General features: G+C 33.7%; 2 protein-coding genes across 4 annotated transcripts in view; one reads left to right on the forward strand and one right to left on the reverse strand.

Moving 5' to 3' along the window:
- CENPP (centromere protein P) overlaps positions 1–1,681 on the forward strand; it is a 147,581-nt gene extending 145,900 nt beyond the window's left edge. For both annotated transcript variants that reach the window (XM_087923971.1, XM_026724588.2), the window contains exon 10: positions 310–1,681. In XM_087923971.1, coding sequence (XP_087780097.1) covers positions 310–428 — 119 coding nt within the window. In that variant the 3' untranslated portion in view covers positions 429–1,681. The remainder of the gene's footprint in view (positions 1–309) is intronic.
- Positions 443–27,857, reverse strand: part of IPPK (inositol-pentakisphosphate 2-kinase) — a 31,168-nt gene continuing 3,753 nt past the window's right edge. The window contains exons 3-14 of one of the 2 annotated variants that reach the window (XM_087923970.1): positions 23,662–23,750; positions 20,734–20,829; positions 18,456–18,522; positions 15,019–15,131; positions 14,220–14,309; positions 13,799–13,857; positions 13,301–13,373; positions 9,873–10,152; positions 8,671–8,821; positions 6,905–7,007; positions 5,627–5,706; positions 443–3,448 (exon numbers count right to left, since the gene is read on the reverse strand). In XM_087923970.1, coding sequence (XP_087780096.1) covers positions 3,223–3,448; positions 5,627–5,706; positions 6,905–7,007; positions 8,671–8,821; positions 9,873–10,152; positions 13,301–13,373; positions 13,799–13,857; positions 14,220–14,309; positions 15,019–15,131; positions 18,456–18,522; positions 20,734–20,829; positions 23,662–23,700 — 1,377 coding nt within the window. In that variant the 5' untranslated portion in view covers positions 23,701–23,750 and the 3' untranslated portion in view covers positions 443–3,222. The remainder of the gene's footprint in view (positions 3,449–5,626; positions 5,707–6,904; positions 7,008–8,670; positions 8,822–9,872; positions 10,153–13,300; positions 13,374–13,798; positions 13,858–14,219; positions 14,310–15,018; positions 15,132–18,455; positions 18,523–20,733; positions 20,830–23,661; positions 23,751–27,857) is intronic. The other variant, XM_087923968.1, reaches the window with a different exon arrangement.

A 27,857-nucleotide genomic window follows, 5' to 3' on the forward strand; every position in this document is an offset into this window, starting at 1 on the left:
CAATGTGGACTTTGCTGTATTCAAAAGAGTGACCTTCTTTCTTAGATGAGAAGTGAAGTCCTCAAGGAAAAAACAAAAAGTTCAATTGCCTTTTGAAAAAGCACCTTTAGAACAACTCTGACCTGGATGAGAATCTCCGTAGACAAATAGCTCTGCATCCATTAAGATCTGGGCAGCAGTTAGGCTTTTTTTTTTCAACACAATTTCTGGCACCAATTGCTGACAAGGAAGAAAGCAGTGGTTTAAAATTCCAAGGATAGATTATTTGTACTTGAAATAAGTTTTAACTCTCTATTTCATCTCTTATAGGCACAGTAGCCAACAAATTTGCATCAGATGCACCACAAGGTTTCAGAAGTCTCTTGCATATGGTTGGGATACAGGCTTCCATTGAAACTGTGATCAATTCAATTTCCAAAGGCAAATGAGTACCAGGAAAACCAGTTATGCATCTATCATTTTATTGAATATAAACATTAAGTTATCTTCTATTTAGAAACCATATCCATAAAACATGCTATCTGTACAATTATGGCACATATATATAAATTGTCATGACAAATAAATACAGCTTTTTAAATACAAAATGTCAAATCAGATACAAGTAGAATGCATTTCATTAAAAAATTAACTTTCTGAATCAAAGTGGTTTTCCCCTTCTACATCAGTTCCTAAAATCTCCTCAGATCAGCCTGATAAATTCAAGTCTAAAAAAAGTGGCAGTTTTAGTTCACAGCTGTATGTATATATGTAACAGTGATTCTAGAATACAGAACAGTTTGATAATAATTAAAATTAAGCTACGGGAGCATCATACAGTAGCATACCTACTACTTCTTCCATAAACAGTGATTGAAGGCAAATCAGGTTTATCATGCTCATAAAATAGAAATGAGACATTTTAATTTACAAGGCATAAGCTGAAATTTATTAACCACATGCTCTATAAAGAATGGGTACAAAAAAGAGCAAAAATGATGGCACCAATCTGCATATAACTTGCCTAAATATTCCAGTATTATCTTTCCATATTTAGGTTTCCTAGGATCAATATTTTTAAACGTGACCCAAGTAGATAAGTAGCTATGTAAAATTTTCACTGTTCTTTTAAAGTGCTGTAATATTTTAGAAAAAGCGAACATTTGCATCCCATGCCTTCCTAGTTATAGACAGTAAGATGTAACAATCTAAGTTAAAAAGCTTGATTAATGAGCACTCATTTTATACCTGCCAATGCAGCTTTAATTAAACTTAGCAGCTTACTATGTCAGCCCAACCCAAAATTGTTCTATCTTGCAGAAAATTGGAATTTCTACTCAAGATTATAAATTTTGTTTTCTGGAGGTAAGTTTGGGATTCACATATGGAATGCCACAAAGATTTGCATAGAACAGTGAGCAAAACAGCATTATGCAAGATTTGTAGCTTATCTTGCCCTATATGCATTTTCTAGATGCAGAATTTGATCGATTGCTGATTGCACATTGCAGGTGATACCTATACAAATCAAATACCCATTGCTGCACAGCTGTTTGTGTCATTTATTATTTCAAAACATTTTGAAATGTGAAATGCTTTGCATATCTCTAGTTACTATTAATTTGCTTTAAGAATGGTAGCCTTTCTGAAAAATGCTTTGTATTATGTGAATATTTCAATAAAATGTTTTTGAACAATTTTAGCAACATTCACAGTTACCAATAAGTTTAAAAGTTGTGTTCATTTAATTGTGGATTACAAATTTATTAGATTCAAATCACATTTCAGAACTATGCCCTTACCTAACATCAACTCACTTGCAGCCCACAAACTTAGGAGGACAAGATTTAGAATTAAGGCAAATAAATATCATAAAATACAGTATTTTTTTACTTAATAGATCTAGGAGCAGAACTCATGAGAGATACTCATAAATATTAACATTAAACAATATCATAATAGCAAATGAATTGGAATCCACACAAAATATCATTATAGTTTTTTAGGGATACTTTCCAACAGATAAATGTTTTAGTGATGATATAGTCAATGAACATCAAAAGTTAAGATTGTGCCACTAAAGGCCAGGCTGTAAAAAGTGGTATGCATCAAAGAAGCAATGGAAGAACTTGTTCTTAAATAAAGGAGGGCAGGGGTGGGAGAAGACTCTTCTTGCCCACTTCTTAACTATCAATCCCACCAAAATCACATCTACAGGATTTTGCATCACTAACGTAATTCCGAGAGCCTGTGATGTACAGCTTTCTCTGGTGCAAGACACCTTTGGCTCCAATCCAGCAATTTTTCAATAGCTGAAGCAGTTTTGGTTTCAAGTTTTTTACAGCATGTAAGAATCCTTTGTCTAAAAAAAAGACCTAACAACCCTTGCAGAGAGAGACAGAGAGATTCCCCCTTTGCTGAGAACATTTAATACTTCAATAATGTTGAGCTCAGGATAAAAAAATCCAATTGTTACTGAACTTGTATGCCCTAGCAAAGCAAATGGCTACTGTTGAAGGTCTAAAGAGAAGTCAAGCAAAAATGCAGGCAGAAAAATAAAGAACAATTATTGAGAAAATTCATGGGAATATTTTGAACTTCTCAATTGTTACCCACTGAAACTTCAGAATGGCTTAGGCAACTGAAAAGGATATTAATGAGGCATATGCTGCAGAGAATTGCTGAAAATAGCTAATTATAATAGTAACTGTTTACATTACATAATTTCTAAAACCTCCTTTTTAATAAGGGAGCTAACTGTTTTTATCATTATTCAAGAAAGGGGGGGTTCTTTATACATTAAATCTTTTTAATAAGTTTTGAACAATTCGGAGAACAACTACATAAGATCACTTTGAACATAAGAGACAATACATATGCAAGCAGCAGTCTAAGAAGTATTAAGAATCTAGAATTATTTCTAATCAAAAATATTGGAATTTGATCAGATCACCTTATTTATTTTAGACAAGTGGTACTCAGCAATTCATATATAGTTATAGCTGCATTTAGAATTTTAATAAGGATACTGGTTTTCCGCATTTGAACAATCAAATTCTCTTCTACAGTCATAGAATAGTCATTTCATTCAAACTAATAGTACATATCTCTCACAATAAATGCATTCTTCAAGGCAATCTCGGGACTTTTTTGTGTTTCTGAAAGGTAGATAAATTGAAAGCACAACTGAAAATAATAAAATAAACATAACTTAATTTTCCTCTGTGTTAAATATTTAGCCAGTTACATTTTATGGAGGACTAGTGTGCAGTCTTCATTTTCTTTTAAAAGATTTGACATTACTGAGTCATCTTTGGCTTGTGTCCTCTTCAGGTAATAGTTCACTATCTTCCCATCAAGCTTATATTGATGACGAATGCTTTCATATGGCTTCAGGTCTAAATCCAGGACAGAAACTGAAAAGGTGAATCTTGATTTTGATGTTACAACCACTGGCCTCTGCTCAGAGCTGAAATTTAAATAAGAACAATAATTATGATTTGAGAGAAGGAAAAATGATCTGACTTTTTCTGTTCATCCTCATATATGAAAATTCTACCTATACCCTAATGATGACAAGCTATAGCTGATGATGCATTTTAAAAGTACTTGTGGTTTTAAGTAAAATAGTTTTTCCTAATGGGAAATGTGATGCAAAAATTTCTTTGAAACTTTTCCTACCATTTTATTTCAAACTTTCCTAAATAATTATACCTTCAGTACTGCTTTGTGAATAAATTGCATTGAGAGGTTAACCATAAGCTTATCTTAAGGTAGCAATTTTCACATAGTTTATTTTGTCACTGACAACCTAGGAATAAAGGAAGTTATTCTGATTCTCTAATAAATGCATCTATATTCTAAACCTGAAGACCTATTCCTAGACATTCATGAACACAGCAACATACACAGCTTTACATCTATTATTGAAATTATATCTTCGAATTTCCCATATTGTTGGAATTGACTGTTTCTAAAATTCTTTGGAAAGTAAAGACACTATCTCTACAACTGTTATACAGGACAGGAAATATGCCAATTTTTCTACTCATATGTGCTTCCAAAATTTAGCAATTTGAAAACATACCATTAATAATTACAGCCCCAGAAAGCAACTTGGCTGCTAACACCAATTCCAGAGGTACTTTCCATGTTTTGAATGTCTGGACTTTAAAATTTACAGCAGAATCAATAATACAAACTAGACTGAAAAACCAAGCACTTCTCATGTTTGCAAAATAACACCACTGCTGTGAGACCGACATTAGCTGCTGGTGTACTCCAAGTATAAAGCTGTAAATGACTCAAAACTAGGGGGCTTATGACTATCTTTCCAGACAGATTTTGTCCACTCAGTCCAAATAAGGTTCTTACTTACTATGAAGCTTCATAGGAAGGGGCATGAAAGCAGATACTCATTGTAGGGTCTTATTCCCTCCCAAGGAAAGGATGACTCCCACTCTCATGGCCTTCAGAAAGCTTGATAGAAGGCTCTTGGAGGCTGACTGGTTTTGCTTTTATTGGCTCCGACAGACAAATGGCTCAATTCTTATGAATGCTTACTGTTGACATTTATGACATATGCACTATTGTTTTACTGATGCTCTTTTAGTACACCACTTGGAAGCATGAAGTATATAAACACTAGAAATAAATATAATCTTAATTTTCAATAATGTGATTGTGTTTAAATCAAAGATGAACATGAAGATAAACCTTTCTAGTTTTATATTTCTTCCATTTCCTTCAGATTATTACACAGAGATATAAAAACTTACACCTATGTATGCAATGGACTATAAATAATACCAGTAAGAGAATGTTTATACTCAGGGTTGAAATCAAGGGGTCCTTGGTGCTCTCTGAGCTTGGTTGTTTTCTTGAAGACATTTGATTAACCCAACTAGGTAACATCATTACTAGCACTGATAATGTTACCCAGTTTGGATAATGAAACATCTGACTTTAAGTGAAACTGGACATTGCACACAAAAATTATGTATTTCATCTTGAAAAGCTGCAGAGCAGAATCATTACCTTTTATCCAGATATCGGACAAAAGTTTTTCAGAAGAGTTTCCACTGTGCAACTCTTAAGATGTCAGCTGACTGAAACATGGTAGCCATCAAGAACCAGGGCTTCTATGATGTGCTAAAATTAATGCAGTTTTTCATGACTATCATTCTAAAGATTGCTAAATCTCACAAAATTCCAATATTCCTGTGTGACCCTGTGTGAGTAGGGCCAAGAATTAGTTGGTCCAGGTCAATGGCTGCCATGGAGGTTATGAACTGCTGTAGTACCTCTAACCCTGGAATCAGAGATGGCAGACTAAAGTACCCTAGAACCATAAGCATGGGGGACTCTAGTGCCAGCCCAGACCCAGAAGGTGGACAGCGATATTGCTACATTGCAGGGAGGAAAGGACAGCGATACTGCTACATTGCAGGGAGGAAAGGACAGCGATACTGCTACATTGCAGGGAGGAAAGGACGTGAGCAGTAATACGTTACTTACTTTCCACCTTTCCTGTGTGGAGGGTTATTATAAATATAGGCAGTAAGCTAATTCAGCACTTTCTGAATTGATACTTGCAGATAGATAAATATTGGGTTTTTAAAAATAAAATATTTATCATAGACATTACCATTCATCTTGTTGACAAGGTGAAAGCACAATCATTATGGAACAGTCCTTTGCTGTCATTGCAACTCTATACTGCTGAACCTGTAACAAAAATCAAGTCTATAGTCATCTACCAGGCAACAAGAACTAAAAATCTGCATCCATCCATCCATCTCTATTGTCTGTCTGTCTGTCTATCACCTATTTAATCACAAAAAACCTTTTCACCCTTATGGGTGGTTTGTATCATCCTCAATCTCTGATCATCTATCAGAGGCCTGGGAGTTTTAAGGTTCTGAGCAATATCTTAGCTGTTCCTAGCACTACATTCTTCTGGATAGAAAGCTCTGATGTTGTTCCTTGGTTCTGTTGGAGCTACTCTCCCCATTTAGGAATGACAATCCTGAGTGCTTCTACTATCACTGGGACCACTGGTGTTTAGTTTCCACATCCTCTCTAGTTCCTCCTTCAGACTGTGGTACTTTTCCAGTGGACCTGGTTAATCTGGGTGACATCCAAGCTGGCATGACTCGTAGTTCTTCTCACTCTCAAAACAGGTGAAGCTTTAAGGGTTAGAGTTATTGGGATTTGGACTCTGGTCTCCAACATCAAAGGGTGTCACTTTAACCACTACACTATTCAGTTGCATGCCCACACACATCTGTACATATACCTATGTATATATTTGTGTGTGTGTGTGTGTGTATGTGTAGCTACTTCCATATTTAAGGATTTATATGAAAACTACATTGTAAGTTCAGTTAAGGAAAACTAGATAGAGAAAAAAAAACTGGTTTTTATGCAAAAAGTTAAGTATGTTGCTTCATGTGAAGAGGCTATTAAACATATTTCTATCTCAATTTTACTTGATATATGTATATTCTCAAAATAGTATACAGCAATTGAAAGTAAATGCAATAAAAGCTCACTCAAGGACAGGATTAAATTGAAATGGAAATAAAAGTATTACACACCAAACAAAATTAAGAGTAGATGCCTAGATGGCCTTTTAATTTCTTCCTCCTTATCCCACAGTATTTTGTTGAAGAGGGTAACTGGTGTTGGTGTTAGTAGACAATGATAGGTCAACAAGGCATCCTGTGTTGTTTTCTATTTTCCAAAGGACAATATATGCTACTAACTTTAGTAGTTCCATCATGCTACATTTTAATCTTCCTGTGTCTTTAGCAAAAGCTTAATGCTTTTGCACATGAAATTGTAAATATGCAAAATATAGATATATGATTGATGTAAAGAACTTGATTAGAAGAACTGAAACTGTCTTGTCAAAATAAGGTACCTTTGTCAATGCATATGTTATTGTTCCATCATCCTCACTTGAGTGATCTAATAACTTCTCATAGAATGATTCATTATAAGGCCCATCAATCTGTAGTACGTTCCTAAAAAATAAATACATTCAGAAAATAAAGTAAAATGCAGTGTCCCAGAACTGAAAATAAACCAGATTCTGTATCATGAAACAACAGCAACAAATTTATTTCAGTTGCTATTTCTTTAACACAGCTCCCACAGTTCAAGTGTGAGACAATTGAGGCTACTGTCCCCTCTAGTGACCGCTGCCTAAAATTACATGAAACAATGAAGAAAGCAACACTGCAAACTAAGAACTCTCCAAAATAAATATTTTGCCTTTGATTTTGCAATGACATGACGACTGCAAAAGGTTATTTGTTGCGTCGAATGACAGCAATAAAAGTTCCTGCCATGCTATTTTCAAGGTTGAAGGTTCTTACCACCCTACTTTCACATTTAATGATAAGCTAACATACCATGTTCATCGAATATCCTCAGATCTCACTGAGCTATTTAAGGAAGAAGAACCCACTATTAGATTTTCTTAACATGTTTCTTCTCCATATACCAATGCCTCCCACTGGTTTATGGATTATATTGGTTCCCCAAAATAATGTAGAGTGTACGTAGAAAGTCTACAAACCGTTAAAATGCCAAGTTTTTACAATTCAAAAAAATCAGACCAAGATAAATCTTATTATTGTTTTCCCCCTAAAATATTTCATTTTGTTTTTGAATTGAATTGTACAGCTTATATGTTATATGAAAGGTGGAAAAAATTGATTTATCTTGGTCTGATTTTTTGACATCTCAAAAACCTGGCAATTTTACAGGGGTATGCAGGCTTTCTATATACACAGTACTGCATAAAATATGTACTACTGTTCTACTCCAAGGACTTCTAAATTCTTGGAAAGTATACTTAGGCTATTTCATTTTTAAAATTGTAAGCCATCAGAGTCACCAGGCCTTATTTTAAATAAATGAATTTGCACCAAATGATTTATAATATAAAATTTGTACAAAATAAATAAACCATATAAACAAAGACAAAAATGCAATTTTAAAAAAATTAGAAAGATTTTGTATTGTGATATCACTGATGATTAGAAAAAATATTCTTCTACACTTCTCATTTTCTTTAAAGTTCAGGCATATTGCCTATATGATTTGAGCATATGAAAAATAAAATCTTTATAAGTAGCAAGAATAGTTTTCACTTTCGAGGAACTGCATCTGAAGGGAACAAATGCAGACAGCCATAATTTTCTTTGAAAAATGCAGAAAACTTCATTCTTAAAATCAATTAGAATAATAAACACTTTGCAACATTTCTCTGACAGTTATTAAATAAAACTGAAGGAAGAAGACACCGCCCTGCCCAAAAGTTAAATTTTCTAGTTTTTTTATTCAGATATGTTGGGGGAAAGCTATTTTGGGACAGAAATTGCAATTTCCATTTTTGCTTTGCTATTAGAGAAATCAGATCCTCATTATTATGACAAAACTACTGAATAATTTCCCAATTTTTAGGGTACAAATTTTAGACTTAACAGAGATACTGTAGTTGGATTCTGTATATTTGTAGAAAGTACAGTTTAGGGCCAGGTGACAGGGACATACTAACTCTTAAGTATAAAGTCATACTCTAAGACTGAGAGGAATTATACCATTGTTTTAAGAGGTGCTGCATACTTAGGTCTTCTCTGACCATACTACTTTGCTGATCTGAAACCTAGTATCACTTACCTCTCTTTGGGAAACTCTTCCAAGTATTGTTCAACTCTGTTGTACAAAGGATAAACCCCTTCTATATCCAGTGTATCCAACATTTGAGCCTGAAGTGTTTTGTAAAGGAGACATCCCTTTGGCAAGCCAGAGGTCTCTATTTTGTTTTTAGCTAAAAAGAATAAGTTTCAAACAGTTTTTACAATGGATGTATCAATCTCTCTGATCAAAAACAGCAAAGGGCATAAACAGGATGATCCTTCTACAGAGATTTCAAAAATGGGGAAAAGAAGCTCTGCAATTCAGTTTCTTGCTCTAGTTTGAAAGAAATCTTCCAAAGGAGAAAGCTGTGAAATCATATTTGTATTGGTCTTTCCCTATACAAGAGAAGGTTCTACAAAAATGATCCTAAATAGCATTCTAAATTGTAAAACATTGTATAAGTTCATTCAGAATTTGTGGGAAATGTTCTCAGAAAAGTAATATTTCATTATTTTGTATGCGCTCAATTTTTCTCTGATTATTCAGAAGAAGGAATAATTAGCAACAGACTATTTGCTTTAACTAATTTGTATATGAAAATACATTTTACATAATGGAATAACCTCTTTCATATTATAATTTTATTACGAATATGGCACCAAGTATGAAACAAATACTTTTATTGGGTTGACAGAAACCAATTTAAGTGTTTCTGGATTGGAAAAGTAGACGCCTAAAATACATTTTAGGTTTTCTACAGTGACATATGCATTAATATCTTGAACAATGGCGTGTCACAATGTAGTGTTCAGTATCTAACTCATAAGTAGTAACAAAGGAAAATAGAAAGGAAATCTAACTAAAGATAGCACTGAGAGGCTGGATAGCTTATTTTACACCATACAAAATGTAAAAAACATTACTTTTGTAAAAAGGGAATAGGCTTATTCCTATTATGTAATATGTATTCATCAGTAGTTCAGTTTAACCAGAGATAATAAACAGTTACTTGTTAACTTTCTGTTTAATTCCTTCTCTCTAGAAGGTATCCCAGCCATCTTAGAGTGACTAGTTGATCCTTTTAAAAAAAAAACCACCAGTTTTTATGTTCCAAACCAATGCAGGCAAAGTAAATTCTGTATAAAATTGAAAACAAAGCAAATTTTAAATAATATATTTTGGGATGTGAAAAGGCCAGACTGACATAGATATCTTGCAGCAAAAGGCACACAAATTCTTACCATTCCGCCCTAGCTCTTTACTGAAAGCACTGGCTTCACAATAACTCCTTCCTTGTGAGCTGGGAACTGTCTTCAAATCACCTGCTTTACAGGTTTCTGTATTACTCAGTAGAATTGTTGTTATTACATGGATCAACTCTTTCAGAATTGTCCTTGTACAATGAGGCCCACTGACCAGGCCGTTTGAAGGAAAGAAGAAAGGTTTCAGGTGGCAAGCAAGTTCATTCAAATCAGAGGGAGAATCCTCATTATCTTTGCAGCCATAAATTAATTCACCGTTCTGTAACAGAAAATAAGTTAATTAATGCTTTAAAATAATAACAAAAATAATTCAACTGTTGTAAATGAGATATCCCAACTATACCTTTTGGTGATATCCCCTGTACTTCACAGGTGAGATGCAAAGAACAGTAATTTGGCTTGCGAGATAGTCTCTAAAATAAGATCCTAGCTTGCATAAAATAATGTGAGTTTATTTTGGGGTAAAACCAGATTTTTTTTTAAAAAATGTACAGTGTATTAGCCAGTATGTGAAAAACTTAACTGGTCCTGATCTTACCATTATTAGAATATGCTGCAGATGGTGACTATGGCTGGTAATTTTCTTTCTCAATCTGAAAGCCTTGGTTGAACAAAGCCATAATGAGTACTGGAGCTTGATATCTATAGGCAACGATCTAGTATTGTACTGTGTATTTTTTGCAACTCAACATGCAAGAAGAATAAATGTAAAGGATATAAATTAATGAAGGAAAAAGAAGTAAAATGCAGATATGTTGTGTGTTCATGAAACTACAAGAAAGGAGAAAAACAGATTTGAATGAAGGTCTAATCTTGGGGGAAAGGGTTGATGATTAACATGCACTGAAGAAAAGGTATAGGTTTAATTATGAATGAAAAGGCTAAAAGGTATTTCAAAGTGTGAATTTCTATCATCAAGATTGTTCTTTGTATATATATAGATATAAATTCGTATTTATTTACTTAGCATATGGCATATCATACATGGATTAGCAACATATATTAACATTTCATCCAGATTAGTAAAACACAATAAAATATGAATGTTAAAAAGATTTGTGTTCAAATACCAATATCTAGCCCATCTAACAAATGAAGTACAGCATTGTCTATATTAAAAAATCATAAATGAGTCATAGTTACAGTCCAGTGAACGATGGCATCAGTTTTTGGGGAAAGTAAAAAATTCAGACTGAATTGTGGTTCAGTAAAAAAAAAAGATTGATTCAATTACTAAGATAAAAATCAGAAAAAGTTAAGAATACAAGAGTAATAAAATGTTCTGAATATGGCAGACAATATTCCAATATTCTCAAGTTGGGGGGAAATAGTGTGGCAAAAGGGAAAAAATAAAGGAATTTAGGTGAACATAAAACTTCAGGAAGAGAAACCATAAGTCCATTAGGAAAAGTATTACAAGATAAATTACAATTCCAACAGAATGAATGGTAACTAAATGGAAGATTATGTTTGGAACTGAGTGAAAAGAATTATGTCACAGAGTGCTATAGACGTATGTGGACTGATATTAGCGGCAAGTATGAAAATGAATGCTTCCTGGAATGATGAAAGGTATTACTGTATATAATGGATATGCAGAGAAAGGGGGAGGAATCCTGGTTGAATAAAGTTGATGAGATCATCGAAGACAAATGAGAAAATTAAAGAACAAATGAAAAATTTAAAGAACAATATATAACAATGTTTGGGCTTGGTGGAAGTAAGAATGGATTCCAACAACAGAAAGGAATGAACAGATAAAATGAATGGTGCTGGTGTAAACTAGATTTAATTAGTCTCTTCGTTCATTTAATCCTTCTTGCCTTTGATAATATTGCCATTCTGAAAAGGAAAACTGGGAAAACTTATATACATATGTTAGGACAATCTGAATTAAAATTAGTGGGTGATAATGCATCTTGCAACTGGAGAGCTGAGAGTAATTCATAGCTGGAAACTAGTAATAATAATAGATCCCTATGTAACTACTTGATCATCAAGACAAATTAAAGCAGGATAAATACATGATTTGGAAAATAAAAGCAACAAGTAGAGAGGAAGTTTTAAGACCCTGCTGAATTCATTGCTTTCCTCATATTTCTTTTTCCCCTGATCACAGCAAAGAGCAGCTATCAAAGTCTCTATATATTTTTCTCCCAATACTAAATATAAAAATTAAGATTTAAATTACAAAAATAATTAAGAGCTGTAGCCTGAAATCAACCAATACGGTAATGAAAAAAAACTTTATAAATATGAATGTAGATCTGCCAGCCAGCAATAATTTGAGATGAAATGCAGACTGATGTTCATCAGGTATTCATTCACTATTAGATATAAAAGCAGTGGTTTGATCCATCTTTCTGAGGTTGGTAAAATGAGGAGCCAGACTGTTGGGGGAAATATGCAAATATTGTAAACTGCCCAGAGAGTGCTGTAATGCACTATGGGGCAGTATATAAGCCCAAATGCTATTGCTATTGCTACCAACATAGCTGGGTTGAAGAATAGCACAGAAGTTGCGGGACTGAAACTGATCTGAAAGACGGAAGGAAAGTGAAAGGAGAATGAAGCAGGACCCTGAAAACCTTGAAAAAAAATTGGCAGGAGGGAATTACTCTATCAAAGAAGCACAGTGATACTTTGTAGACCCCAGCCTTCCACAGCAGAAGATAATGGCAGCTAGACCATATTCAACCCTAACAAATCAGGCCACACAAATTGTAGTAGAGAGACAGGATCAACTGGGATGAAAAGGCTGGTTATACTAGTAATCAACTTGCATCTAAATGCCGAATTTCAAACACATGAAACCATGTTGCATATGTAACTTAGATTCTTGTAGTATTTCTTTATAAAACAAAACAAAGAAGAACCCTGGTATGTCTAATCTTTGACCTCTGTGTCTTCTGAAGGATTACAGAAATGCTAACATGCTGTAACTGATCCTTGCTTAACTTTAATCCAAGACTGTTACAAATGGACACATAGACTTCCAGAAATGTATGCTTCTTACAGCTTCTAACTAGTGTATGCTTTCTGAAATGAGCTTCATAACTCTCAACTAGATCTATCATTTTTTATACTTCTGTCCAAAATTGCAGACTCAATTCACTCTTCCTCTTCTATAACATTTCTCTACTTTAAACTTCCAAATTATCTTCATTAATCATATTTCTGAATTATTTTCAGAACATAAAAAAGGGAAAAGGATTATTTCAAACAACATCAGTATAAGTAATTTGCTCAGTAAGCAAAGTGTTGGTTGCTGTTTTATTTGAATCATGGAGTTTGGAGCTTGGACCTTCAGAATCTGCTTCCTAATTAAGCACACTAGAACAAAAATAATAAAGGAAATAGGCTGGATGAAGAACAAAAGCTTTATTGAAAAATTTAAAGCATCTTACCTTAAATATTTTTAAATTATTCTGTGCTTCATATAATAGGTTTCTCAAGGCGAAGTTCATTCGCTGTTTATTTCTAAAATATAAAAAACATTTACTAGAGTAAACTTGTTCATTCTGATTTATCTGATCTACTTTCAAACACATCTTTTATTTTATTCAAACACGTATTTTATTTCTAACTCTATAATCTTATGACTGGAACTATTCTCCACTCTAATCCTTAAGACAGTTCTACTTAGAAGCTATTTGTAAGACCCAAATTTTCCACATTTTTTCCCTGAAAATTATTCCAATTATTTTTCCAACTTGTACTTTAGCTTCTTTTCATAACTTTAATTGAATATATCATGCAGCTCTGTGATTAAGACTGAAACTTTCTGTATTACAAATAAAGTTGTTAAAATTTCATATAGCAGCTAACTCTTCAAAGTAAGTAGCAAGAATAACACAAGCTTAATGAAGGAAATATACATAAAAATAAGATATATACTTTCTTACCCTGAAAACAGATCTAGCGGACAATATTTACTTAGATGTTTCCATTTTCCTTTTGCTACCTGTTGACAAACAGAACGCATGACTTCCTAAATATGCATTAATTTATTTCTCGAATTTCCATTAATTTAATTTCCAAAACTGTTCAAGCTGGGAGTTCATCAACATCTCCAGACATTTCCACTCATGCCTTTTGTTTCCCTGTCCTCCCAGTTTAAGAAAGTTACAATTTCTAACATTCTGCTTCTTCACACTTTTCCCAACAAAAGCATTTCCCTCTATCTATATGACAGGGTAGATTAATGTAAATAAAAAGGGCTTCCCAACTGGAAAATGCGTTTTGACTTATAATCGCCATATTCAAATGGAGTATTAATTCCACTCTGATATCAAAAGCTTACAATTCACTTAAGCTTTACATTACCTTTAGATGCTGGTGCATGCAGTAACGACAAACTTTATATTTTATATCTTGTGAAACATGACTGGAAAAGGGGAGAAATCCGCATTTTGGCTGCAAGAAAAAATGCAGTTTAAAATTTAGGACATCTTTGCTTTGTATTTAAAAGTAATACCAACCCCACTATGCACTTCCAATAACATAAGGGTTAAGGTTAGGAGGGTTAGGGTTAGGATTGTTCAGCCTTTCAGTGAACTGTTATAAAAACCAGTACACAAATTTGTTATCCCTAATACATACAAAGAGCAGAAATATTTATTTTATACTTGTTACAAAATGATCGATACATTCCTAGAAGTATTACTTATTTGGCATAAATCTAAATGGCTGTAACACTTTTAACTGTTCAAATTTTCAAACATTTAAATCTGCATAAATGCCACCCAAAAAGAAGAATTTCTATGTATTTGATGTCATCAAGGAGGAATACTGGAACAAAATCACTCTAACAACACTGTTTCATTCTATCTCCTTTGTAAGAAGTAGCCATCAGGATCAGGGTATGCAAAGTGTCCTATATTATAGTTCTATTTTAAATAATTATGCCTAATTAAAATGAGCTTCAAAACTTTCTATGGTTTTAAAGAAGTTGCAAAATGCCATTTCATCTTTTATAGTTACTTCCTCTAATGGAAACAAAACACTGAAATTAAGTTTCTACATTGTTTAACATTTCATTCATTTTGCTAATAAAATGAAACTGGTATAACAGCAACAATGTAAACCCAAAGTATTGGTTGAATTGAATTCTTGATGTACTCACCTTAATTTCTATACAAAGTTTAGGACGATGTTCAACAAAATGCATCCTGGTGAGATTAGGAAGGCACAAAGCATAACCACTAAGAACATCCATTTCTTTATCACAGCGTGATTCTAAAGAAAAAGAAGTAACTGCTTATACCCATGTTTAATATTCCATCTTTTTGAGCTCTACAAATAAACACACAACCATCAATTACTCCTTCATTCATACAGTTAATCTGAATGGCTCTCAGGCCTGCCCTTCCATTTATACTAACAGAATTCTTCTCTTTAATACCATTTTCTATGATCAGTCAAATCCCTACAAGGAATCAGGCTATACCAAATAAAAGCATATTAACTGAGAAATATTTTTAGAAAGTATGGCAAATGTCATTCTTCTCTTGATAGTTTTAAAAGAGCTAAAAAACAATAAGCCATTGGCATTTAATTTTTTTTGAGAAAAAAAAAAAACGTTCTGTAGTTAGTAGTGTCATGAGAAACCCACAATGAAATCTCCACAAATTACCAAATAAGCACAGACTCATAGAAATAGTTGAGAGTATGTAACTTCTGCTTTGAACTCTTTCAAGGAAGGAAGGGTGGAATACAAACACAGAACCTACTATTGTGTTCAACACACATAAACTTTCCATGCTATTCAATACAGGAGACTAATTATTTTTATTACCTTGCCCAAATTGCCAAAACAAATTTCAATCAAATGCCTTTCTAAGTTGAATGCTATTTGCATTTTACCATAAGCATATTATTGCATTTTAAAATGCACGTCTGAAATGTTTCCTAAAAGCAATGGAAGAATGGACTGTGAAGACAATACAGCTGATTTGTTTGATCGAGATAAATTTAGATACTTTTATAAAAGACTAGACCCCTTTATGGACTTTTTGTTGAAAATGGAAAAAAAGAGTAATTTGTGGATTTGTAAATTAAAAAGGGCTGAAAATGGGGTACAAGGGATCTTTGCAAAGTAATCTTAGAAAGGGAAGAAGGATAGTATGTTGCACTGAAGATCAGAAGTCATTTCTTTAATTATCTTTTTGTTTTGTTTCTTCTTTATCTGTATTGCTTTTTATACTTTTTTTTTCTTTTATCTTTCCCAGTTTATTCTTTATTCATGTTTTCATAGTTGCATTTTATTCATGTAAAAATGTTCAATAAAAATTGTAAGTTACTCTTGGAGAAAAGTAATTGGATATGGTTTTGTTCAATTATACAAGTGATCCAGCATCTATGTAGCAATTGTGCTAAAAATTATCTGAAGTAATTATTTGAAAAATAAAAGATCTTAAAAATTACTTTGGATTTGGAATCATGATATGAAATTTGGCTGCACTCTAGCCAGGCTTAAGGGTCAAGAAGGTTTGAATTATCAACCTGTTTCAAAAGTAAAAAAGCATCTTCTAATCAATCTTGGATGATTCGTAAAAATTTAAATGATTAATTAACTCAGCCCTGATTAAGTCTGGGATGGAAGATCAGGAAATCATACATTTATAGGCAAGCTGGGGGGAAAATCAGAAAGAAGGCAGTGGTAGGTCACTTCCATATTGATACCACAACCGATATGGACATGTTTATTTTCCCACAATCTAACTCAAGTCAGGAGAGACCTTGGTTTATACTATGCTGGAGAAAGGTGTCTACTTAATGTAAAAGCAGAAATAAAAAATAATCTATGCCATACATAGCATCAAATATGCAATGTATTAGATGTAAGAGATGTTAATTATTCATCCAAAAATATAATAGGATAAATAAATTATACCCCATTAACTAAAAGAAAAATTTGACTCAACTTTGGGGAAAATATTTAAGAGATGTGCTTCCTGTTGCAGCAAAGCCTGTGTGAGATTTTTATTATTATTTTGCAACCAAATACTAGTTGAACCGGCTTTAGCATCAAACAATATACCATTATACTTCTACATTTTTCTCTTTTAAAAGGGCAAGTTATTTTGAGAGAGGAAATGTACTAGTTATGCATTTGATGGCCTAACCTGCTTTTATTGTCCCGAATAACTTTCCATAGATACCACCTGAAAACTCTAAAAGAATAGAGACTTTTATGTCTGAGGAATCTGTAAGTATATATTCACAATTACAACTTTAATGTATTTGTGTCCAAGTTAATTATGTGTTCAACACTCAATAACAATAGAAAATCCAATTCCAACAAGAAATGAGGGACGGGGGGGAAAAGAGAAGCCAATATATATAGGTGTGTGCGTGTATGTGTGTGTGTGTGTGTATACACACACAAACACACACGCAAACACATACTAATAGATCAAGCTACACAAGCATTTTCAGAAACATATTTGGTAGCTAAGAAGCATTATAGGGGCAAACTCCAAAAATGTAGCTTGAGAACAAAGGTTAAATTTGGCATAATTCAACATGGGTTGAATTAAAATTATACTAAATATAACCTATCTTATTGCTCCATATAACACATTAACTAAAATTTGTTAGCAATTTATATTTATCTAATGTATCTAATATATTATGTAAGCCGCCTCAAGTCGTCATGGGTGAATAGGAGGCAATAAATTCAATAAATAAATAAATAAATTTCTGGGGGGATTCAAGAACTGACTTTCAGAAGGCAATATATAATTCTGAAATCTCAGTTTGTTTAGCTCCACTGTACGAAAAGATTACAGGTAGTCCTTGACTTATGACCACAATTGAGACTACAATTTCCATTGCTAAGCAAGCTGATTCTTAAGTGTGTCATGTCCAATTTTATGTCAATTTTTGCTATGATTAAGCTAATCTCTACAGTTGTTAAGTGAATCACATGGTCATTAAGTGAATGTGGCTTCCACCATTGTCTTTACTTGTTGGAAGCTGGCTGGAAAGGTTGCAAGTGGCAATCACATGTAACCATTGTAAGTACATGTCAGTTGTCAATTTTGATCAGCTGACCACAAAGATGCTGCAATGGTCATTAACTGCAAGGGCTGGGGGTAAGACACTTCTTTCAGTGCCATTGTAATTTTGAACAGTTGCTACAAGAATGGCTGTAAGTTGAGGACTACCTGTACTGAAGCAACACCAATGTTTATTTTAATAACTGAAAAATTAATTCCATAAGATCTGTTTGTCACATGATGTAATTACAGCATTAAAATTTGGGGTGATAAACACAAAACAAGAATCATGTGGTTATAATCTAAATAAAGCTAATTTTCTTATTTTTATTCAGCAGTAGTAATAATCCTTGTATGGAAGATTTCAAGGGAATAACAGGGCAATAAACAAGATTGGGAAATTCGGGAAAAAAACCAAGAAGACAAGGGCAAACCACATTTCTGTACTTTTTTTAAGAAAACTGAATCAACTTGCACATGAGTTGAGATTAGTCAAGTTTCAGAAAATACTGTTTCAACTTTATGTTCAGATAGCTGTGCCATTATTTTTATTTCTTACCTGGCCTCTCTGCCTGGATCTTTAAGCAAAGTTGTTTCACAAAGTCCAAAGACAGCTGGACAACTTCCTAAAAGATTTAAATGATGTTTAAATATTTTTTATTATACTGATGATAATTCCTATTGCTATATGTAAGCCATGTAATAAAGATAATCCCCATTTAACAACTGACTTGGATAATGATTGTTCACAAATACAATGGTAATAACATGTAGTAAACAGTAGCATAAAAATCATTTTCCAACCAATATGTGCACTTACGACTATTTTTTTGCTCCTGAGAGTAAAAACTGAGAATAACACTAGCATTGTGCATGATAGAACTTTAAATGAGACAGCAGCAACCAGCAATCTTCTCTCTCTCTCTCTCTCCATCCCTCCCTCCTTTCCCCTCTCTATCAGTTGAATTTTGCCAGATTCAACTGAAGTTATTCTTTATATCAGTCAGTAATAATTGTCTGCCCTGTAAAACAATTTAAAAACTATATAATAAAATATGATTATGGGGGATTGTGTGTGTGTGTGCACATAGCAAGATGACGCTATTTTCAAATAAAGATGATTGCCGAGTAAACATGCCTTGAGGAACCTTGGGTGAAAAGGGGAAAGAAAAGGGGAGAATGCTGCCTTAAAGTTCAGTGTTCAGCTCAATAGTCAGCTTTGAATAATAATGTTTGCCAAACTCTCCCTAGAAAAGGAACACAAAAACTCCTTCAATTACGTAATATTCTTAGTAATATCTAATAATTTTGGGAGTAATTCCTGATTCCAATGCTTCTTGTACACTAAACATTATTGTATCTGTCTCTCATCTCTCATTACTAAATATTTATGTGGTCACAATTTCAAAACCAATCAAAATTTGAAAAATATTTAGCTTCTCAAGTTTATCAGTTAAGAGCAAGCAGACTAAATGCATGAATCATCCAAACTCAACTTTCCAATTAAAGGACAAGACTAGAGAAGGTGTCCCCTAATTCCTCTCCCTTTCCTGGCAGTGGCACAGGAGGGTGTCTTTTTAAGCAAATGTGAACTTTAAATAAGTTTCCTGTATTTGTTTCCTTTTTGATAATATTTAATAAGCAGCTTTTTGAAGATTTCTTTTTTAAAGAAATCAACTTTATAATACCTTCAAGAATATATTTATATGTTGGATAGAGTTGATTTTTATCTGATGTTAATAATGAATTAGAAAAATAAAATCAAGGTTAGTCTGGTGAAAAGAAAAACATGCTCTAAGTCAAAGACAGATAAGGAAATCTGGGAGGTTAACTTAATGAAGTGATAATAAAATGTGACATTATGTGATTAGTAATGGCAATCCAGAGAAGCCCCGGTTGCCTTGTAATCCCAAAAGGTGCAGGTCTTTAAACAGACGGTGTTGGGAGTGCTGGGTAAGGAACATGGGGATACTGCAAGACGGTGAAGGAGAGGCCGAGACAGGGTCTAAGAGGACTGGCACAGGCTGTACTTATATCATGGGAAGGTAGTGCAGGCTGTGTAATTGTGAGCTAGGCACATAAACATCCAGATTGCAATCGCATCGCCATGGGAGTGCTGCAATTTAAGGACCAGTTGTATGTCCATTTTTTTCGGCATCACTGTAACTTTGAACAGTCATTGAATGAACGGACATAAGCCAAGGAATATCTGTCCTACATTTTAATGTTCTAAAAGTATTTGCTTGAAAGATTTGTTTTTATTTTACTTCTATTGTGTTAGTAGCTTTAAATGTATATCTTGGTAGAAAGTACAGTATAAATGAATATTAAGATAATGAGGGAAATATATACGGTAAGCCTGCATTCTTGTCCTTTGAATTCTGCTCTTATGAATTACATGGTTGATGGTTTTTTATTTATATTTCAATAATATTTTATTTACATCTTACACCTTTTCATGTGGTAGTAGGATACAGGTAATATTTTTATTCACAAAATGTTTTCACCCAAACATTTCATGACCCACAATCTCAATATTTTTAAAAAGTTTATCATGTACAATTTCTACCCCATTCCTTAAAAAAGGATCAATGGCAGAATCATGGAAAGCCACATTCAAGCACTCCTCCTCTTGCTACCGCAAGAAACTTAGGGCAATTATTCTGAATGTATACAATAGATGCTTTGGGCACTGCTCCTTCTTCTATATATGTGATCTGAATAGAAGTTAAACAACATATTTTTTTCTTTGTCTCAAAATCAATCACCTGAGGTTATAAAGCATTGAAAGAAAGAAAAATTCTGCTTATTTAAAAAACTTATAAAATAATAATTACCCCATGATGAACATATTTCTCCCCAAAAAAGTGCTTCATGATGTGTTTGCCAAAATACACTATGTTCTGAAGATGATGAGATATTTCTTCTGGTGTCTAAAAAGCAAGCATAAATAATTAGTAAAAGAAAATATACATTAGTAACAGGTAGAAATTCTAACTACTCTGGATCAAATAATTGTCAATCTATGTATAAAAAGATTATTTTAAATATGCAGAGAACACAACTCTTTGTATTGTCAAACCAAATACAAATTTATATCACACTGCCTTTCCCTATCAGCAAAAGGGAAAATATTTACTTTTATTATTATTCACACCTTTATCTAACATACTTTTCTCTCTAATTGTATCTCTATAACATACATATTTTAGTAGATGCACACAATCAACACACTGCAATTATTTGCCTATGAAATAATACAATGTAAGAGAGACCATTTTCTGATAAACTGGGTGTACAACTTATAACTCCTAAAAATGTATGCGTAGCAATTTGATAACAATGGCAACCAAACGAAACAAAGTATCACTGATTCATAGAAAAAGAAATCAATAAGAAATGGCAAAAACTAAGATGCAAAAATATTAGGTAAGTTTTACTGAAACAGCAAACTAAAGTGGCAGCTTCTCTCATGTATTTTTAAAAGGCTAACAACATGTATTTTTAGGTCAGCATAATGATTTAATGAGCACCATTATGATTTAAATTATTCCTGAAATATTGTCTTTAACATCTCAGCAATATCAGCTCTAAATTAGAAACATATTAAATGAAGAATATGTTTTGTCCCATTAATGGGACACTATGGCTAGGTGGTCCAGCTGGATCATTCCAAGTGAAGTCATTCTTCAGCTGAAGTGGAACCTGGAACTTTTGCGCTGTTGGCCAAGGCAAATCCAGAAGACACTTACCAGGTGAGAAGGAAAGGCTACTGAATCTCACCCTTCTTCCATCACTTCCTCTGCAAGGTAGGCTTGTACAACTGCCCCTCACTCAATTTTCCTACTCCCTCTTTAATCTTTGCTGTACATCGCTGTGGCACTGATGTACTTGGAATCAAATGCACCATATCCATCTGGCTGTCCACTTCATACCTGGGTATGTCCACACCTTCCTTTTCTTTTGCCTCTCCTTATTCACACACTGCTCTGCTGCTGCATCTACCCAACCTACTCACATTCACCCATCCCTCTATTTTCCCATGCCTTTCTTTTGTCCACCTAGTTATTGCATACTGTATACAAACTCTAATATCTTTTTTTAAAATTGTCCTTATTTCAGAATACCAGTACCTGGAACACATGTTTTATGACTATGTCCATATGAAACGCAAATTCCTTCCTGGACTTTGCCTGTTCTGTGTATGGTTCAATCCTTGATTGGAACATGTTAAATAATTCGATTCTGAATACAACTACATTAAAGTCTATTTTTGCCTTAAAATTGAATTCAGTCCTTTGTCAGATATAGTGGTATAAGAGTTAGAGACTAGTTTCTGGCTCCAGAAGTCCTTTTCTATGTATAAAAAAGTTCTAATTATTTTTTATTCTTTAGCAAAATAACAGCTATTCATCTTATAAAGATAAATTCTTTGGTCTGGATAACAATCAGGCCTTACTTCTGGAGAATTCAGACATAAATTCAGAAGTAAATTCAGACATTCTGAAATAGATCAAGACATAAGAATCAAAGTGAACAAAACCTAATAAAAGAGTAGCAAGGCAGGTAGAGTAATGCAATATAAGAAGAAACAAAAATAAAGCAGTTCCTCTGAAAGGGCAATCCTTAATTGACTAATTAAGCAAGCAGTACATGAAATAATGTCTCAGAAGATGCAACATCTCAGTAGACTTGCCTGGGCTCAGAAACAAAGGGTGACTGGCTCTAATTAGTATTTCAAGGGAAGATCTCAAGGGAATACCAGATTGAAGACATTGTGGAAATTTTTCACAAATGAAGGCAATGCCAACACTTTCATATTGCTTCCAAAAAAGCAGCATGGATATGTCCATGAAATGATAAGAAAGTCACCCCAAAAGAGATTTTACTTAAATAGAATACTTACAGAATATACCTTTAGGCAACTTTATTGAAATGATTAAATGAATGTAAAACATATTATATAACTAATAATTCAAACATGATTTTATACAGTCTTTATAAGAAAGCTTCATATTTTCTAAACCTTTAAAATATAAAAATATGTTTTGGGTTTTGTGGACAGAAGTCAATGTCATACTAGCAGGCTTTTGTGTGTCTAGGTTAAATGTGGATAAGTAACATAGGTTCTGAAGCTCAATAAAAAAAATAATTGCTTATTTTACTTAAGAGGTTAAACCAGGAGTGTCAAACTCATGTCATCACGGCAGCATCACATGACATATAAGGACTTTTTTCCCCTTCATAAACTGGGCGGGGGCAGGGTCAGCACATGATGCATCCAGCCCGCAGGCCACAAGTTCGACACCCCTGGGTTTGACTAAGGATTTAGAAAGAACTCAAAATCCACTAAATCTTAATCAAAAGAATCATCATATTATGCTGAACTGACAAATAAACTGAACAAAAAAATAAAACGCAGTACTCAATATTGTGAGTACTCCAAAAAGAATGTCTGTTCTGCTCTTTTTAAAGATGTTTCAACATTGGGAACTTTTTACCACTTCTATCAGCTCAAATAACATTTACCAAAATCTCTGTTCCAAACTATATTTATAGAGTCTGGTAGGATACCCTTTAACAAAACAGTTGCAATTAGCACAGTAAGGACAGCAGTAATTAACATTAGAAACAGAGAGGCTGTTCTTTTCTGAAAGAAGCCTCATATTTGTACCAATCCATGCCTACAGAGACAATTGCATCCACCAAGACAAATAGTACATTCATCAGTACTAAGCATTTCATTGAAAACATTGTCAATTCACCTCTTCTGGAAAGTTACAGTTTGTCCAAGGCAACTGCATGCTTAGATAAATCTAGTACCTGTAGCGCTTCAGGCCACAGAAGATCTCTCCTATCAAGAAAATAGCAAAATAAGCACAAATTTGAAATATGGCCTTCCATATGGTTTTCAGAAATTAAGGTCAAATCAAGTCCTTCACCTATAAAATAATGGTGCCAATTATTTTTGAGTTTTTGAATTTACTAAAAATTTAAATTAGCATGAAGGAAACCCTTAAGAGAAACCAGTACAGGAGCAAAATCTAAATATCTTGGTTTCTTAACATGTCACTGCCATGGATATCTGGATGGGACAACTAAGAACGTTTCCCCACTTGCACTTAACCCAGTACTGTAGACATGAGCCAACAACCTCTTTTTCCTTTTCCTTTTTGCACTGTCAAGACAATTTCTTTTTTCAATACTAGCCTGAACAAATGCTAACTTTATTTTATTTTAGAATCTTAACATAAAATGATGAAATTAAAGGTCCCTTTTGAACTTTATTATTGGTTTTATAAACGGACCATGCGTAAAGAACCAAATGAGAGTGTGAACTTTGAGAGTGTGAACTTTGAAACAGAGCAATGGAACAGAATTCTAGATTGGTAAACTGTAGCCATCTCATTTCTTCTTCGCCCATGAATTCCTTAATAGAGGGCAAAATCCAACCTCAAGTGAGCAAGATTCCCAATTGATTTTTTTCCCTTTCTTCTTTTCTATAGTTTCTATTTGTTACACTGTCTTCATGTTAAAAATTTAAGTACTTAGCAATCACCCTAAATTTTAGGATTGTTATGTGCTTCCCTGCATATCACCCATTTTTTCTTACAGCATTAATAAGTACAATTACAATACTTTTAATATATAGCTAAGAATTCAAAGGAAATTGTGGAGGCTTTTTAGAACTGTTCAAGAAACAATTATTATTTAATTGTTCTAGTAAGATTTACTGCTCTAGTAAGATTTACAAATCTGGATATATTGGACATGATCTGTAAGAGAGAAAAACTAGTATCCTGAGTTTGCCATTATATGCAAAAACATTATGGAAAAATAACTGAACTTGAACATTTGCATTGTCAATATTTTTTAATCCTAGTCTGTTTGATTACATTTAATCAAGAATCTGACTGGTTCTTTGCCCAGAACCAGTCTTACTGTCATTGAAGCCCGCTTTTCTTCTTTTTCTTTGTTCCCATCTGGGTTTGTTGTTTCTGCCATCTTTTTTGTTTTGTGTTCTTTTCTTGACTTAATAGGTTTTCAAACAATTAATAAACCACCCAGAATCTCTGGGAGTCTGGCAGCATAAAATTTTATCATTATGGTTGGTCACAAAGTCAGCCAGATATTTATGGTAGATTGATATTTTTGTCTAACTATCAAATCTTTCCCAAGGAACTAGGTTAGGAAGACACCGCTGATTAATAATTTTATAGATATTGTCATAAGAATATAAGCTGTTCCAACTAAAGCTGCCTTTACATTATGGACTGATTTTGTCAACCAGATCAGTTATTGCCTGGCTTAACAAGGCTAGCACTAAGTGTTGGAATTCCTGCACATCTAGTGGTAAGTGGGTTACAGGACTCACAACTGGGGGCTGAACAACCAGAGTAAGCAGCTGCAGGACTACTGGAAGAAAAGTTGCTTACCCGTTGCAAATATACAAAGACTGGAAATAAATAATTGCTCTGAAGCTTGTTACAAACAGCTAGCCAAAGGGTTTTTTTTTTTCAATTCAATCATGCCTGATTCTCAGAGACTGCCTGAACAAGTCCGTGCAGGTTGCTTGGCAAGGTTTTTCCTCCTTCCTGAGAGAAAGTGACTGGCCTAAGATCACCCATCTGGCTTTATGCCCAAGGTGAGACTAGAACTCAAGACTCTTCTGGTTTATATCCTAATCTCTTAACCAATACATCAAATGACTCTCCCTGAACAAGTATTAAATGATCCCAAAATTATATCAAAGATAGGTACCAACTCATTTCAAGAAACAAAACAACTGATACACAGCATAGATGCAATTATAACTAAAGATCTTGGATGCAGAAATAAACCAAACAGTGCATCAGCAAAATGGAATGTTGAGTTGGAAAATAAGATCAAAGTACTAAGATCAGGTGCAAGAAAATTAAAACAGATGGAAGAAAAGAAACTGAAGACCAAGACTGATACCTAATCAAGAAATATGACCTAGTGCAGAGGTGGGCAATTAATTTTCCCAAGGAGCCATATGAGAAACTGGAACTGTTGTGGAGGGACAATGATGCCCTGCTGCCTCCCCACTGATGCTGCATCAACCGCCCGCTCTCTCCACTGATGCCATTCTGTCCCCAATGCTGCTGACACCCCTGCCCTCCAATGCTGATGCCAATGCTGCAAGCCAGATGTGACCCAGGGAAAATGGTTGGGCCTGATCTAGAGACAAGATCAAAAAAGCACTGGAAATAATAAAGCAACAAATAACAGCCCTAGCCAAGAAAATCAGTAGATGCAAAGCTTGAATTACAGGCAGAATCTCCAATTTCAGTTGAATCATAAACATTTTTACCAATCCATCAATAGAGAATGCCATTGTTTGTAATTAGTCTATGCAATCTTCTTGCAGCAACTAGGTGGCCTGTTGCTTCTTCAACTTCTTTACGGAGGCAACATTTGCTATCTGTTGCTGTCTTTCCAATTCTGGCTTTATATGCATTTGTTTTCAATGTTTGATCTTCTCCACTGAGAATTAGCCCCTCTGCCTCTTTCTGCAACTTTCCTGCTCTTAGCCATTGCCAGATCTTGTTATCTGACCCTAACCTGTCATTTCAACCGGAGCTGCAACTATTTTTTATTGTTATTATCTGCTTTGCCTACTAGTTATTTAACACAGTGCCATATAATACTTTGCCTTGTCATAGTTTTTTTCTCTTCTTCCTTTCATCTTTCTTATATGTTAATTTAGTCTCTTTGGTATTCAGTAAGCCTTCATGGTATAATATGTTCAATGCATTTTGTTCATTGTCTTTCCGATGTCCCTTTTTCTTCTTTTAACTGTCTGGTGTACTTGCAACATTCCATCCCCACTTATGCTCCATGGTAAATAGAGTCTGTCAACATCTTTGCATGGATAAAGGACATGATTCATTGTCATTAATTTTCTGGTCTTCCTATTCAGAGCTTCTACTTCAGCTTGAGTTTAATGCATCATTCCAACTGGATATCTAATGACTAGAATTATCCAGGTGCTAATAGCCTTTCTGGTATTTCCACCAATGAGTTTGAATTCTAAAATCTTCTTCACTCTTCTGGTATATTCACTACTAATCTTCTTGATTTTAGTGTGCTTGAGCCTGGAGGATGACCCGATCTATCAGCATTGACCAGGAAATTGTTCTATTGATCTTTGCATAAAGTTTCTGATGTTTCTACTGACTCCTGTTATTTTGAGGCACTTGATGATCCAGTCAAGTGGCAGGGAATTGAATGCCTTTTTGTAATAATCCAAACTATAGTCAAGTTGGTCTGTCTTCTCTTATGGTTTTTCAAAATCAACAACTTGTTATTATATTATATTACTATTATTTATTATATACACGAAGTGTGAAAGCACAGCTGCCAGTTCTTTAACTGTTGTTGGCCTTCATATGCATCAAATACCAAGAATCTGGTATGTCATAATTGATTAGCATGGTATAGGGGCAGATCCAAGCAGAATGGCCTTTTGAAATTGATGGATGGAAATGTTGTCAATGCATAAATTTTATTATTGTTGTTGTTGTTGTTATTGTTATTATTATTCACACTGAGATCAGGTACATTTATAAAGCAGAATCAGGCTTATTTACAAATGATAAATATTTGTTGGTTCACTAGAAGTAAAGATATATAAGCATGCAAAACGACAATGGATTATTGCTTTCATAGATTATACATGGGCTTTTCCTAATAGCTGTCTTAAGCTATATATCAATGATTTAAAAATGGTTCTTTTGGTGAAACCATTTGAACCAATTACTTTGAAATAATATTTCGAGAAACATGTTCATGTGTTCATGTGCTTTTTGTTAAGGATTATCAAAAGATACCTTTAATAATATTTCATTCTGTATATGTTAATTTACTAACCGAAGAATATAATTTATTAATTGGATAAAAAGATTAACCTAATGTTGATATCCTTAGATTTCGATGT

The sequence above is a fragment of the Pseudonaja textilis genome, chromosome 2 (assembly GCF_049901715.1).
Source record: "Pseudonaja textilis isolate UNSWEBS1 chromosome 2, rPseTex1.2, whole genome shotgun sequence".
Lineage (NCBI taxonomy): Eukaryota > Metazoa > Chordata > Lepidosauria > Squamata > Elapidae > Pseudonaja > Pseudonaja textilis.